Genomic DNA, 16,415 nt, shown 5'->3' on the forward strand with positions numbered 1-16,415 from the left:
CAGAGGAGCTGTGCTCGCCTCGCTGTGCCGCCTGACATTCCTGTGTCAGTCACACAGGGCTTCAGTTGGATTCCTGATGTACGGCTGAATTGCAGGGAAGCAAGAAGCTTGTCCCGCTTGGAGCCTGCTACTCCTGGGCAGGGATGTCTGCTGCATCTCTTGGTTTTCTTCTTTTTGGGGGGTCCATGTTTGCAATACATAATACTTCTTGTTTGAAATTAGTACATGTACTCTGAGTATCATTTTAAAAAGTAACTTTTTTGAGACAGTTTTCAAAACTACAGTACAGAGCACATACTTTTATGTGTACGGTTTGACGAGATTAACAAATGTGTATATCCAAGCAATGCCGCTTCAACTCTGGCTCTGATCCCCCACTCTTAAGAGTGCTGGTAGTTGTTGCTGTTACTTTGTTTGTACAGTAATTTGCCTGAACTAATCTGTGGAGTTTTTCTCCTCCTAGTATGTACCAAATAATGTCTCCACTTAGGTTTTTTTTTCTAATGCTAGTTTTCATTTTAAAGCCAGTCTTCTGAGGGTTGCCTCAGCTTAGCCACTGACAGGCTCAGGTTGTACTTGGGTAAGGGTGTGCTGTGAGCCTACCCCTCTCCCAGGCAAGCCTGTAGGTTGGGATACATCTTCACTGTCGGGCAGGTTTCGAGCCTGTCCTGACCTTCAGTTTGTTTAAGCAGGGCCTCCTGCGCAGCCAGAAGGACCAGGTCACAGGAGCCCTCTCCAGATGCTCAGAAGTTTGTGGGAGTTTACAGAACTCAGCTGCAGCTTGCTCCCTCTTCACAGTCCCTTCTTGAACTTTGGGCTGGTCTCTCGCTTGTCGAAGCATCGGAACACCCAGCAGCTGTGACACTGGCCTTTCCTCGTGTGTTTTCACAAGCTCCCTGTGCATGGGTCCTTTCCCCAGAGTGCCTGTCAGGCAGGCCTCCATGGCTGTCAGCTCACAGAGCTGGGTGGGGAGAAAGCGGGAGCAGCCCTGAGGTAAACACCACACCTATAGTAGTTTGGGTTTTTTTGGTACCGTGGATCGAATTTAGGACCTTGTGCTTGCGAGGCAGGCGGCAGAACCACTGAGCCAAATCCCCGGCCCAACTAGAGTAGTTTTTCTCAAATAAGTACTCCTCAATTTGCAGTATAATTTTAGTGAATTTCAAAATTCTGAAATGGTTGATTTTTGACAGTTTTGTCCAGTTTTTTGTTGCTCTTTAGAGAGAAGATTTGCCAAGCTCCTCACTGTGGCATTCCAGAAGTCTGGACAATTCATGTTTGCATCCCTTTGGCTAGGGATGTAGCTCAGTGTTAGACCACTTGCCTAGCAAGTATAAAACCGTGAGTTTCATCCCCAGTATTGTAAAAAAGTGTTTGCTGTAGAGCTAGGGATTTAACTCAGTGGCACTGCGCCTGCCTCACAAGTACAAGGTAGCGAGTTCTATCCCTGGTACAAAAAAAAAAAATCCAAAAAAGTGTTTGCTGTTGAAGAAGTCCTGGCAGAATTATCATACCAGGTCTCAGCTATTGTGGTTGTAGAACTCCAAATTACAGAGATCTGTTCCTGTGGCCTCTTAGGTTCTGTGCTAAAACTGGGAAGGTTATTAATATCAACTCTGTGCCAGCAAGACAGCAGGACATATCACACCCATGTTCTTCCAGAAAGCATGGTTCAGCACTGCAGGTGGGGGCTGAGGGATGTCCTACCAACATACCTGGCCTGGCTTACCTTGGGAACCTTGGGAGTCACACAGAAGCAGCTTTTTTCTGGCTTTCTACTCAGAGGTGGGCACCAGACTTTCCGGATTGTTAGTTTGGAGTTCGTTAGAATAGAGGAGTTTGCTTATCACCTGGAGCAGGTTTGAATATTGAATGGGAACCATATGGGAGATCTGAATATAACGGTTCGTGGCTTTAGCACATACCCTATTTCGCCATTGACCTGCAGCTCCTCTGGCTACCGCCATTATTAACCTGGCATCCTCCTTTGTCCTCCCTCTCCTGAAAGCATTGCTTTGAGCTGAGGTTTTGAAATGCTTTGTCTTCATTGTTGAGTCGGCTCTTTTTGGTCAGTGTTTATGTGCTTTCCCCACCCTAGGTGGCATCTGGCACTGGCTTGCCCTCCAGGATTGGGCCTGCACTAGTTTGGTACCTTTCAAGTGATCTTCCAGCTTCTGGTGGTGCACTTTTGGATTCCGTGGCCTGACTCTTGAATGCTGCTTCTTGCAGGCGTTGATGACAGGGAGCCTCCCTGGTTTTGTTGACGTCATCAGAAACCTCAATTCTCCTGCCCTGCTGGAAGACAACGTGATAAGACAGGCAAAGGCTGCTGGGAAGAGAATGATCTTTTATGGAGATGAAACGTGGGTTAAGTTATTCCCAAAGCATTTTGTGGAATATGATGGAACAACCTCATTTTTTGTGTCAGATTATACAGAGGTCAGTTTTTAAAATAAGAGAATATGTCACTGTAGATGGAGCTGGGTACTGCCATTACCTCATGAGAGATGATGTTATTTTGTGTGTGGCATTTATTAATTTATAGAGCAGTAGTAAAAGAGATGATACGCATTTACCACTGGGAATGTAAACCCTGACAGGTGTGAGCAATGGTCTATGGAGCCTGAAGTGCAGGGTGGCTGGGCATCCGCTGAGGACACTAGAGATCGGGAGGGTGCCTCAGCAGAGGTACTCTTGGGACCAGATCTGATGGAAAGGTGGGGTCTTCCAAGTGCATGAAGTGGGCAGAGGGGTTCCTGAGGCAGCAGAGCTGTGGGACTCTGCCATTGGATGCTTCGTGGGGATGATGCCGTTGAGGGCATGCAGTGGGTCAGGTAGAACCTGGTCCTGAGAGGTACTGGCCAGGCTGGGGTGCCATCCCCATCAAAGGAGAGAGCAGGACGAGACCCACATGTAGAAAAGTGGCCCAGCCCTGGGCAGAGGCAGGAGCCGCCCATGTCTGCTTGGCCTTGGGGTGACAGCCTCAGCACCTGGCACGGGCGTCTAGGGAGTGTCTGTAGCCCTGAGCCTTTTCTACAGGGGCCCGGGCAGGCGTAGCAGGGCTTCCAGGTGATGAGTCCCCACACTGTGTGGCACTGCACCAAGACATTTGTCTTTGCAGTTGACGGTTAATGGGAGGACAGTGGGCTGTCTGTGATATCAGGGCTGAGCAGGCTGCTTCATCTGTCAGGGCTGCTCAGCTAGAATCTTTCCATCCTGTGTTTGTTTCAGAAATGAAAGAGGTTACATCTGTCTCTTCCCCTCCACAAACAGCCTTTTTACGGGCCTGCTGGTCACTAACTCGGGGTGTTGCTCAGTGATCCTGCAGAAAAAAAATTTTGTCAGAACAGCCCTTGCTTCTCTCAGTTATCTGTATAAGTTCTGTCCACAGCCATAGGAGTAAAAGATTAAGACTAATGTCCATTTATGTATTTGTTTGTCTGTAATGACACAGGGGTTTGTTTTGTTTTGGTTGTTGTTGTTTCAGTCTCCTAAGTCCTAATATCTAAAATAAACCCCTAAATTTTAAAATAATTGTGTTACTTTTTCCTTGGGGAGCGAGGGTTAAGAGATACTGGACTAGCTATTTATATGTACTTTTTCCCCCTTCAAAGGTGGATAATAATGTTACAAGGCATTTGGAAAGAGTGTTAAAAAGAGGAGATTGGGACATATTGATCCTCCACTACCTAGGGCTGGACCACATTGGCCATGTTTCGGGGCCTGAGAGCCCCCTGATTGGACGAAAGCTCCGTGAGATGGATGGCATCCTGATGAAGATTTACACCGCGCTGCTGACGAAGGTGAGCTCACTGTGGCAAGTGGTGTGCAGTCGGAGTTTCGTATTGCCCGCGTTTCTTGCCAGGAGCAGAGCTGCCTGAGCAAACGCCACACCCACCTGTCAGCCTGCCCCACTTCCTGCCGTCCATGTGGCCATGCTGACCTGCTTAGTTCTCCCAGCACCCAGGGTCCCTCCTCAGGTGCTGTTCTTAGGCAGGCAACCCCTTGTAGAGCTCATGTTCTAGAGGCAAAGAGACATGGTAAGCAAGAAAACAGCTGTGCTTGAGAGTGGTTGGTGCCACAGGGAAACCAAGGCAGAGGAAGCAGCACTCCATTTGAGGAGAGACTGCAGCTTTAAATAACATGCACAGAACAGTTTCCATGAGGGTGTGGTGTGAGCAGAGACCTAAGCAAAGGAGGACCCAAATGTTACCTGAGACCATGCAGCTGGAGAGCCTGCAAGGCTTGTGTGAGGCTTAGCTCTTGACAGAGCAGCCCCACACGCTCACCCTACGTGCTCACCCTTCTAGGTGCCATGTGTCTTATCCTTAAACAGTCCTGTGAAATAGATTCCTTTTGTATCTCCTCTGACAGATGTACAAACAGAGGCAGGGACCATCCTGTGCCCAGGGTCCCAGTCCAGGAGTGGCTAAAGCAGATCCTCTGGCAAAGGGCTCAAGCATGACACAACTCTGTTTCTCCTGCAGTGTTTGGAATGGAGCCTTTGTTTGAGCCCATGGAACCTCTTGATCCAGGAGCTCCTGCTCAGGACACAGAGGCAGCATCTGCAGTGTTTGCCTCCCTGGTCACAGGTCTCCTCAGTCCTGCCACAGCTTAGCCAGAGCACAAGTGCTCTTCAGTCTGGCTGCAGCTGGCCCTTACTTTGCCTTGCAGGAGAGAGAGACTCTTTCACCCAGTTTGCTGGTTCTTTGTGGTGACCACGGCATGTCTGAGACAGGAAGTCATGGGGCCGCCTCTGCAGAGGAAGTGAGGACACCCCTGGTCCTAGTCAGCTCTGCATTTGAGAGAAAACCTGGTGAGAATTAAAGAACATTTAACATCTTGAAATTATAGTCCATTTTTAATTTTACAAGCCACTTTTTAAAGCTGTATAATCTTGAAATATCCTGAGTAATTGAAAATAAAAATAAGGGGGAGAGGAGCAGTCAGTATTTGGAGTTTACATCCCTTACCCTGAATCTCAAAACGCTTGCACAAACTTTTGCAGGAATGTTAATTTCAAAATGTTACTGTCTGGTATTTGGAAATATTAAAAGAACTGCCTTCACTTACAGACATCTGACCTGTATATACAGACTGAAGGGAACAAATGTTTAAAATGTTTGAAAAGCATGCACTATGTAAAGCCACATATCGAATAGCAAGCATCGGGGATGAAGTTGGAGCATGACTGACTGAGGCCCTATTCCTGGGGTCAGGCGCCACTTCTGCAGCCCACATGGCTCCCCTGCCTGCTCCCGTCCCCTGGCTCCCCCAAGAGGTGCTGTCTCCCACCTCTTGCTGACACACTTGCAGTAGGTGTAGTGGTTATGTCTAAGGTGTAGCAGAGCCTGGGGACATTCTTGGAGCTGGCTTCCTTGCTCTGCAGTACCAGTCAGCACTTGTTTGGCTGTCCTTCCAACTCTGGCTGGGCTGCCACTCCTCTGCTTCCTTCACTGGTCTTTTCTGGACTGGCTGTGTCATTCTACACTTGCTCCTGAGGTGGCTCGTCTGCTTCCATGGCCAAAGATGCCATGAGTAGGCCTACCTCCCTCACTGCCCGCATTCTGTTTCCTCACATCTCTCCATACATACGGCCCTCAGTAGCTGAACTTAGGATAAATTATGAAACCCATGAGAAGCTTTTGGTCAGCCTGACTGCTTCGTTGCGAGTTGTTTTGCTGGTTCTCTGCCCTCCCGCCCCTGTCTCGCCGTCTTAGCCTCCTGCAGGTCTCAGATGCATCATTCCTCATCTCCAAGGCCAAACTACTTTACTGTTCATGTCTCCTCCATACTTGCTCTCTGAAGGCATGCTTGGCTTGGTCTGTCTTCATAGGCTTGTTTGTGGGGTTCACATCACAGCTGCCTTCTCACTCCATGCTGAGATGTTGCCCAACACATAATAGGTGCCAAAAAGATTTGCTGAATAAACTCAGGCGTTGGCAGGGGAATCCCCTTCCCCTCCTCCCCCCATGGTGTATGGGCGTTCTCCTCAGATGTCACTGGCTCTTGGGACTCAGCCTCTCCAGGAGCCTACCCAGACACCTGCCCTCTGCAAGGTGTGCAGACCCTGAGCCACTGCCCTGTGTCCTGCAATTATCTGCTACCACCCTGACCCAGAGAAGTCAGGGTGCCACTCACCCATGTCTTCTACCATCCACTCCCTCAGAAGGGGTTTGTTGAGTGCGTAGGATGGGCCAGGGGTTGTACTGGGCACCACTGGGTTAGCACAGGAGCCAGACACCTTTGTCCTGAAGGAGCTCTTGGTCCAGGAAGGAAGAGACAATTATGCCAGATCTTTCTCTGTAGGAACAAAGGTTAGGGCTGTTGTGTGATAGAAGTGCTGACGCTTCATCTCCAGTGTGGATATTTAGAACATCTGTGTGGTGCTGTACAGACGACCTGCCTCAGCCCTGATCACTGGATCTGTTTTGTTTTCTCCGAACAATTGTGTTCTTCTCATCTTTTTCATTTTATGAACCAGGACTGTTCACTAATGTATTCATGGCGTTGGGTGACCATTGTCATAGTTAGCTTTAGGACATTTGATCCTCTCAAAAAGAAACCTCTTACATTTTAGTAATGCCCCCCACCCCCAGCACTGGGCACTCACTAGTGACCCACTTGTGGGCATTCTGTGGAACTGGGACACATGACACATGGGCTTGAGATCTGCTTCCTTCACTTAGGGTGATGTTTTTCCAGGCTTATTCAGGCTGCAGCATGCCAGTCTTTCATTCCTTTTTGTTGCTGAATTGTATTCGATCATGTGGTGGACCAGATTATTTATTGTCCATTGGTGGAGGAACATTTAGGTTGCTTCTACTTGCTGCTGTGACTATCTGTATGTTTTTGTAAGGATATGTGTTTTCATCTGGTGTCATTGTCTTGCTACAATATAGTTCTACCCCCATTTCCACCTGTTTCTGTCAAATGTGTTGTATTTCTTTATAGTGCAGCTGACAGCATAATTACATTTTTTTTTTCCAGTACTGGGGATTGAACCCAGGGCTTTGCACATTCTAACACTGAGCTACACCCACAGCCCCTTTTATTTTACTTTGAGCAAGGTCTTGCTAATTTGCCCAGGTTGACCTCAAACTTAGTATCCTCTTGCCTTTGCCTCCCCAGGAGCTGGATTTGCAGGTGTGGTATACTATGCCTGGTTATATATATATGGTTTTTATATTATTTTTGAAATAAGTTAAGAGAAGAAAAGGGAAGAAATTTGCCTTTGTGCTGTTTTTTAGAATTATATACCTACCTTTGCCTTTCTTATGGGCCCATATTACTACCTGGAGTCACTTGGTTTCAGCTTTAAGAACCTCTTTCACTGTATCTTATAAGGTGAGTTTGCTACCAGATTGTCTGTTTTCTAAATTCTGAGGATATCTTTCTTTTGGTACCGGGGATTGAACTCAGGTCCTTGCGCTTATGAGGCAGGCAGCACAACCACTGAGCTAAATCCCCGGCCCTATCTTTTTTGAGGATAGTTTTGTTGGATTTAAGTCTCCAAGTTAGCAGTCTTTTCTCTCAGCTTCCAACTGCCGTGCCCTGCATCTGGCCTCCATGGTTCTGATGAGAAGTCACCATTCAGCATTGTGCTTCCTGTCTTCTAGCATTTTCAGTGCAGTGAGTCTGTGTCATTTGTGTTTATCCAACATGGAGTTCATTGAGCCTCTTGGATTTGTAAATGCTTTTCATCAAGTTTGAGGATTTTCTGGTGTTCAAATGGTGTAATCATCTTGATCTTTGTGATGCTTCCTTGTGCCATTTCAGACCTGCTATTGAACACTTCTAATGAGCCTCTTTGAAGTCTTTTAGTCTGACATATGGACCCTTCCCCAGGAAAGATTTTTCCTGTTTGTCACACTTACCTGTAACTTTGTGTGTCTCATAATTTTTGGTGAAAACTGAACATGTTAAATGATGTAGTGTGACCAGGCATGGTGGCACACATCTGTGATCCAAGCAGTTGGGAGGCTGAGGCAGGAGGATCGCCATGGGTTCAAGGTCAGCCTGGACTACATGGTAAGTTCATGGCTATCCTGAACTATTGGATGCTGATCAGTCCCCCAATCTCCTGAGCAAGGATATGGTTGCAGGATTTAAAAAGACAAGACACAATCTTAATGCATAAATGAGGGGCCCAAGACAGTCAAAGCTTTTATCAGGCTAAGACACTGTCTCCTACAGCTCGCCACTTTTTATTGAACATGCAGCTTCTTGAAGGGGTAAGGGGCGGTGCAGGGAGCAGTGGAGTGGAGAGCACTGATGCGAGCAGGTTCTGAGCAGCAAGGGAACAAGACATTCTAGCAAGAGCAGCTCATAGATTAACGGGAAATTTGTTTCTTCCCGTGGATTAATTTTACCTCTGTAGGAGTTTTCTGTATGAGTCATGCTGCCCTCAGTTGCACTATTGTCTTTCTATCCAAGACATCACAGTGTCACAGATCATTGAGACCTCTGCTGTAACCAGTGGTGTGGGGCGTTGTTTCATTCCCACACACCAACCGCTGGCTCTTCAGGCAAGCCATTGTGAGCTAATAGGCAGACTCAGACTTTGTTTTTTGGTACTGGGGATTGAACTCAGGACCTTGGACTTGCGAGGCAGGTGCAGTGCCACTGAGCTAAATCCCCGGCCCTCAGACTCTTAATATGAAAAGCCAATTTATGAATTTGCAGCTCACTCAGGGTGATCTCCATCACTGAACTACACAAATGAAGCAGTGCAGCAACTCGGGACACTAACCCTTTCCCCTCCAGGGCATGTTTATTTTTCTGGTGACTTGAGGACTAATTCAGTGCTACAGTGGTGCTTCAGGGGCACACCCTGGCACACACAGCCCTCTTAGCTATTACCTTTGTTTCTGTCACATCTAGCTCTGAAGCTCAGCTAACTGCTGGCTGATTCTTCTCTTTTGTTTCTGAAAGGACAACAGCAGCAGGGGAAGATGAGAGCTCCTCATGCCCTGCCCTTGCCTGGCAGCAAGCACCGCCCACCCATGCAGCTTTGAGAAGAGAGAGCCTTGTGTTCCTGGGTATCCCTTGGAGTGAATTTTCTGTCCCACTGAGCTGGGAAGAGAGGGGGCTTAGATCACAGTTTGTGTGCCGTAGACTCTTGACCTTCTTACCAAAGTTTAGTTGATTTTTCTGGGATAACAGTTTCTTCATTTGCTGGATGCCCCTAGACGGAGGCTGTGATGGCCATTTTTTATGAAGCTCTGGTTTGTGCACTGTGTGATTTCACATTTGTCCCAATCTGCTACTACCCATCCCAATACCTCACCTTGAGGTGAGAAGCACAGGTCTGGGTCACTCGAGGGCCAGGGGTCCGGGAAGGGTCATGTATCTCTTCCTGGACCTTCACAAAGGCAGAGCAGGTATATTTTGTTGCCCGCCTCTTGCTATTGAAACATAAGCTCCATGAAGGTAAGACCTTGCCTGTTCTGTCTTCCAGGCCTAGAATAACAACCAGCACCGTGGCTGTTTCATCAGTATCTGCTAATGGGATGTTTAAAAGATGCTTAGGTGAGGATGTGGCAGCGCCAGTGGAGGTGTAAGGCCTGGGAGAATGATAACCAGAAATGCTTCAGGATCAAATCTGCTCCATCTGTGTACACAGTACAGATTTACAGTTATTGAAACTATAATACCCTGGCAGGAACTAGTCAGAATTACAGTTATTAAAACTAATACGCTGGCAGGAACTGGTCAGACACATCCATGGAACAAAATCAGGAGGTGAAAAGTAGACCCCAGACTGTAAGATTGGATAATGGCAGCATCTCGGGGGAAAACACAGGACACTTAGTGAGTGTCATTAGCATACCTGGCTCACCTGGAAAGAAGTGATGCTGAATTGTATGTTGTTCTACCAAAGTACATCATCCAAACCAATATAAATTCTAGACCAAAACATTTTAAACTCTTTAAAAGATTCTTTATTATAGAGAATTTCGGACCTATAAAGATAGCCAAAGACTATAATAAATTCTCCACTTCACCACCCAGCTTCAACAGTGACTAGTCCATTTATGCTGGTTTATTTTATCTTTGTCCACACTCATCTACCTTCTCCTTTATTATTTGGAAGCAGATCTCTAAAATATATGCAGTTTTCTCCCCATAATCTTGGCATCATTATTATGTTTTAAAAATAACATTAACAACATCAATAGTGTTCAGATTTCTAGTGTCTCTTTACTTAATTGTTTCAGTTAGGGGACAAGTAAGATATATACATTGTGATGTGTTGGCGTGTCTTGAGTCTCTATTAACCTCTTTTATTGTACCACAATATATTTGTTAAAGATACCCAGTCATCTGTCCTGTGGAATCTCCATAGTCTGGGCTTTGCCAGTTGCTGTATGTATTGTCTGCTGCGGCATCTTCTGTCGATTTTGTAAATCTATACCCCAGAGCCTTGAGCAGGCTCAGATCTGTCAGTTTGATCTGGTCTGGTCTGTTCTGGTTCATTTTAATCTGGTCTAATCTGGTCTGGGCAAAGCTGGTTCTAACTGGAGGGGCATAATATCTGACTGACTGTTTTATTGTGCTGTTAGTAGCCAGGGGTGGTCATCTTGGACCATTAACTCAGTGGAGTTTGCAAAGAGTGATATTTTATTTCTATAATTCTTTTTTCATTACTTAGCTAGTTTTTTAGTCCATTGCTGCTGCTATAACTGAATGCCATAGAATGAGTAATTTATAAAGAAGTAAACTTATCTCCTACAGTTCTGAAAGCTGAAAAGTCCAAGATTAAAGTACAAGCATTGGTGAGGGCTGCTCCCTGCTTCCAAGATGGTCCCTTAAATACTGTGTCCTCCAGAGAGGAGGGATACTTTGTCCTCACATGGCACTGGGTGGAAGGCAGAAAGGACTAAACTCTTCCACCGTGCCCTTTTGTAACGGCATTAGCCCTCATGAGCTAACACCTGCTACATGGTCTCTCCTCCCAGCACTGTCACATTAGAGATTAAGTTCCCATCACATACATTTTGGACGATACATTCAAACCAGAACAGCCGGAATAATTCAATAAAGAAAATTCCTCCTGTACTTTTTGGCTATCCAGTGGTACCATTCTCATAAGAGACAAGAGAAATGATGGTTTATCCTTCCCACGTAATCACCAGTGTGAAATCAGTGGATGAGTTCACTGTTATTCATCAACTGTTACCGATTAATAGCATTGTGAACTCGAGGGTTGAAGCCTATAAACTTGTTGCCATTCTCTGTAGAGGCTCTTCTACTTAATATTCAAATTATCGTCTCCGAGTCCTGGGTTGTCCTCACTTGCTCTGCTGCCCTCTGATCCATGTGCTGCTCTTCTGAGGCCTGGTCAGCTTCTTTCTGGCCCCTGTGAATGGAAGAAGGTTTGCGGATCACTGTCCTAAAGCTGAAGGTGCTCTTTCCTGATGCCAGGCCCATCAGATTTCTGGATAGAGCGGGGAAGTCTTTGAAGGTAAATGATATTAGGTCTGTACTGTCACTTCCAATTCACATTGAAAGCTGTAAAATTCATTTCTTAGACCTTCTGTAATTTTTTTTTTCCCTCAGCTTAGAATCCTGGTTGTCAGCACCCAGATTTGATAGAGTGAGAAATCACACATGGCTTGGGTGTGATGTGCCCCAACGAACACCATGTATGAGTGTGTTTGTTGTATTTGTGTTGTGTTTGCTTTTGTTTTGTTTTTTCAGCTCAAAACACTTAATGTAAGAAAACTCTAGAAGAAGGTACCAGAAGTAAGCAAGTAATAACATTAGGATGGAAAGTTCTTTCTAATATAACTAGAAGCCGTCACTGGAGGGTTGGTCAAGAAAATAAATTTGACCAAATTAAAAAGTCCATATAACCAAAACTGCTACAACTACAGTAAAATCTTCACAGACTCACACTTGAGTACCCAAGATACTCACACTGAGCATGGTCACCAAGTTAACTCTGCTGGTGGCCCCCTCAGAGCCCTGCGGACCAGTCCTGCACCTCCTGGTGTGGTGCTGCTCACTCTGCCCAAAGATGAGAAAGCCCCACAGCCATGCTGGAGTGTCAGCAGGGCTGACCCAGCACCTTGCCCCAAGCCCCACACTCCTTGCGAGGATCTGGCACAACACCCTACTGCAGCTCATTGACAGGTAACATCTTTGCTTTCCCAGTTGAGGGCTGCACCTGCTCAGCTGACCCAAGCCTTGTGCTTGCTGTCCCCAGAGAAGCCCTGCTGCTATTTAGGACCTGCTGAAAGGTGGGCCAGGTCTTATTAGGGCCATGCCCAGGGAGGATAGCACAGAGCTTTCTGCATCCAGAAAGCCCCACCTCACCCTTGCGCCAATCTGTTGGCTCTGCTGAGCTACCTGCCAGCTCGTGTGTGGCCCTGGTCTGTGGCTCACACTGAGTTTCCTCACTGATCTCTCCTGGTGCATGGTAAGCCATGTAACAGAAGGCAGCACACGGTAACTCTGACACAGAAAGCAAGGAAGAGGTTTCTGTGTGATCTACATGGAATAGCCTGAAGAGATTGGTGATTTGGCTTATATTACCTGTAGAAGGTCAAATTCAAGACCATTTCCTAAAATGTTTTCCTTTTTCTAGATGACATCCGACACCCAACACAGGTCCAGCAGACGGATTTGGCTGCAACGCTTGCAATAGGGCTTGGTTTCCCAATTCCAAAGGACAGTATAGGGAGTCTTTTATTTCCAGTTGTAGAAAGAAGACCAATGAGAGAACAACTGAGATTTTTACATCTAAACGCAATACAGCTTAGCAGATTGTTGCAAGAGAATGTCCCATCATATGAAAAAGGTAAACCAGTTAATAGTTTCCAACTTCCTCCAGGACTGTATGTCCCCTTTGAGCCTTGTTTTCCTGCTGTACTTTGTTATATGAGTTTGTCATGGGCATACTTTGCATTCATTACTCTTTGATTATATACATATTGTATTCCTCTTTGCTTAGACACTTAATTGTCAACATAAGCAACACCCACCGATGCAGTCATCTAAGTGGAGTGCTTTCATAACTTTTATTAATTCAACAAGTATTTACCAAGTTCTTGTTACAAACTATTAAAGCATTGAATGGTACAAGATTTCTGTGCTTATGGTACGTTCCAGAGTGAGGAGAAAAGCGTCATAATAGGTGATACACGATAGATGGTGGCAGGGACCCTGGGGCAGGGGAGAGATAGTGCAGGGCCCCATACAGCCTGAGGATGCGTCTGAACAGGGTGCCAGGAGATGATGACAGGATGCACAGCTCTTCGGGCGTCAGGCCCACCTTTGTTCTAGATGAAGTGGAACAGCTGCATGGTTTCCTGTGAAGCCCGAGGCTTTTGGCCTGCATTTCCAAGCCCACCCAGCCTGTCTCTGAGGGCTCACCCAGTGGGGAGCAGCTTCACTCTGGTGAGAGGTGGGTAGAGATGGCCAAGGGGTGAGCATGGGAGTTGCATTCAGGAAATGTTTTGGAGGTGGCATAGACAGGATTGGCTGGCACCCTGGGATGTAAGGTACAGGAACAAGGAGCAACCCCAGTGTTTTCAGCAGTACAGAAGAGGGGCTGACTATGCACTGAGGTGGACCAATCACAGGAGGCAGGTTTGCAGGTGTCCAGGAAACCACAGAAAGAAAGACTCTCAGTTGGGGGCAGTGAGCAGCTGTGTTGAATACCGGTAAGAAGTAAGCCCTAGGGACCAAGTGTTGGATCTGGCAATGTGAGCCCTTAGTGACTGCTGGAAGCGGACCACTGGAGAGCTGCGGAAAGCCTCTAGGGTGGGCTCCGGTGTGGGCAGAGAGAAGGAAAGGAGTCCAGACCTGGGACCCAGAGCAGGTGCTGCATCCCTGGGATTGAGACCCTCGGGTGTTTGTGAGCCAGAAGGCATGGTCCTAGAAGGAGCATGTACCTGCCCACAGCCGCTGTAGTCAGCTGAGTCACACGCCCAGGCCCATCACGGGCTGGCACTAGCGCCCTTGGCTCCCTGTGAGTCTACAGAAGGCTTCTCCTGTCTGAGGCAGGGTTTGCTGCGATGCTGTCAGTTCTTCCCTAGCTGGGCTGCAGCCACCAGGACAAGTACAAGTAGGCAAGTGTCACCTGTGGGAGACACAGCCTGCCAGGTGGGGGCAGTCTGGAGCCACAGGCAGCAAGGGCGAGAAGGCACCGTGAGCCAGGTGTGGCCCGGGGTCCAGGGAGAAGTGCTGTGTCAGGCAGGGCCTGGACACGACCCCCGTACAGCCCAAACCTGGACCCCTGTTGCTTCTGGTTTGTTTTGTTTTTTCAAAAATGATTTCAGTGAAGTTTTGCGTATTTGCTCTCGCTATAAAGTGCCCTTTCTGCTATATCAGTAAAAACACCATTAAAAACAAAAACAACAAAAAGGTGGTTTGCCTCTTTCAGAAATGTCAGGGTAGGGAGAAATCAAGAACTGTGAGGGGTGGAAGAGACCCCAAGGCCGCTGCCTGGGTCTCATGCCGCAAGGAGACTGCATTTCTGCCATCAGCACAGTTCCAGCAGCAGGTTTCGGACCCCATCTGACCAATGAGCCCTTCAGACACCCAGCTTGCCCTGAGCACCTGCCTCTCGTGGTCTCTGCTCTGGGGGGACTGACTTTCTCTCGCTTCAGGACCTTTGCACATGCTGTTCCCATTGACTAGAGTCTCTTCCCTGGGTTTTCAGAGTTAATTCCAAAGTACCCTTTTAATTCAGCTTAGATGTCAGACCAGGCTTTTGCCCCACCCCACTTTAAATCTAGAACCAATTCCTCCCCTAACCTAGAACTCATTATATAGTGTATTTTTCTGTCATACCATTCTTCACACTTTTTAATTGCATGTCTGAGCCCGTGTGTGTGTGTGTGTGTGTGTGTGTGTGTGTGTGTGTCTGTGCACATGCGCATGTGTACTTGCGAGAAAAAGAGAGAGAATGTGAATTTGAATCCATGAGGCTGGCATCCTAACTGCTGCACCCAGCACTGCAAAGTGGGAGACCCAGGTCTACACTCCATAGCATCCAGAGGGAGTCATAGAAACAAGGGCATTCATGTCTGTGCCCCGCAGCCTCTATATGGAGTCACAGAAACATGAGGCACCCAGGTCTGCATCCCAGCCCCACTGGCCAATGAGGGAAGGAAAGGAAGAGCTGCTTAGTGGGGTGCTGGCCATTGGTGCTATAAGGCTGTGTCTGCTAGCAGTAATGAGCATGGAATTGGAAGTATCTGGGCTCATGTCTGCACCTTATGCAGCTACTGGGTTGTCTGTAAGAGTTCTTGTGCTGCTGTGAGGCAAACCTGTGGCTGGGTCAGAGCTGTCAGGTTGGGGACCCGCTGACAGGCACTTCTGAGTCCCCCTTCAGTGGCCCTTCCTGAGAATTTCAGATATCACCAGGTCAAGGTTCTTGGTTTGAGGATCTGTCTACTCATGAGTAAGTGTGATCCAGGCAGGACTGAGAGACCGTCTAGCTCTAGAAAGGGCGGACACCAGTGCCTGGCAGCTTGCCAGTGTTTGCTGCAAGAGGCAGCAGCCATGAGGCCAGCCCCTTCCCAGGGTCAGGCCTCCTACATCAGGCCATCACTGGCCTTCCTGAGCCAAGGGCTGGGGAGTCACTTTCCAGAGGGTACTTAAAGAAGGGGGTTAAGGAGCCAATATGTGTGCAAGGACGGAAGGGCCGGCTGGGCGCGGAGGTAGGTGTGGGTTAGGGTCCCCACACATGTGCTGTGAGGACCGGAACGATTCTGCACAACCAGGACCAACTGACACAGTACACCTCAGGAATGGTTTTATGTTGCACAAGAAAAGGAAGAGTGGAAAGAGACAATAAGAGGGTGAGAAGGAGGTGTGACCAGGTAAGAGGTGTAGAGAGGAGTCTGGGTCAAGTAGAGGGCAGACATTTCTATCCATACGAAGGACCCAGGCCCTGGGAAAGCTGTGACAGACAAGCTCATTGTCAGTGTTTACAGTTTTACTAATAGTATGTTGCTGCCCCTCCCCTGAAGGAATAAGCAGTGTGCATTGGGTATCAGTTCTATAACTCATGCTGCAGATCACCATGTGAGATCTTTCTGCCCTGCAGATCCTGGATTTGAGCAGTTTGTAATGGCAGAAAAGCTCCATGGGAATTGGGTGAAGCTGCACTTAGAGGAGGACCGTTCTGGTGCGCTGCTCAACCTGGGGACTAAGGTGGCCAGGCAGTACCTGGGTGCGCTGAGGACCCTGAGCCTGGCACTAAGCACGCACGTGGCTCAGTATGATACCTACTCCATGGCGGTGGGGACCATCATCGTTCTGGAGGTACGAACCTTCATGTGGTGGGGCTCAGGTGGTGTTGCATAGATTTGGCAACTCAGCCAAAATATGAGTTTGAAATATATACAGTACTAACCACAGTGTTACTAAACCCAGAAAAGACAGCTTTTCCTCACCCT

At 47.6% G+C, this 16,415-nt stretch overlaps 1 protein-coding gene across 11 annotated transcripts in view; it reads left to right on the forward strand.

Annotated features, from left to right (window-relative positions):
- Positions 1 to 16,415, forward strand: part of Pigg (phosphatidylinositol glycan anchor biosynthesis class G (EMM blood group)) — a 33,359-nt gene that overhangs the window by 3,731 nt on the left and 13,213 nt on the right. For 9 of the 11 annotated variants that reach the window (XM_013073050.3, XM_013073051.3, XM_013073052.3 and 6 more), the window contains exons 3-7: positions 2,230 to 2,439; positions 3,615 to 3,803; positions 4,675 to 4,816; positions 12,593 to 12,805; positions 16,064 to 16,281. In XM_013073050.3, the coding sequence (XP_012928504.1) occupies positions 2,230 to 2,439; positions 3,615 to 3,803; positions 4,675 to 4,816; positions 12,593 to 12,805; positions 16,064 to 16,281 (972 nt within the window). The remainder of the gene's footprint in view (positions 1 to 2,229; positions 2,440 to 3,614; positions 3,804 to 4,674; positions 4,817 to 12,592; positions 12,806 to 16,063; positions 16,282 to 16,415) is intronic. The other 2 variants (XM_013073053.3, XM_087187154.1) reach the window with 1 other exon arrangement.

This window comes from Heterocephalus glaber, unplaced genomic scaffold, assembly GCF_053883595.1.
Source record: "Heterocephalus glaber isolate CG9 unplaced genomic scaffold, H.glaber_assembly_v1.0 deba00001509, whole genome shotgun sequence".
Lineage (NCBI taxonomy): Eukaryota > Metazoa > Chordata > Mammalia > Rodentia > Bathyergidae > Heterocephalus > Heterocephalus glaber.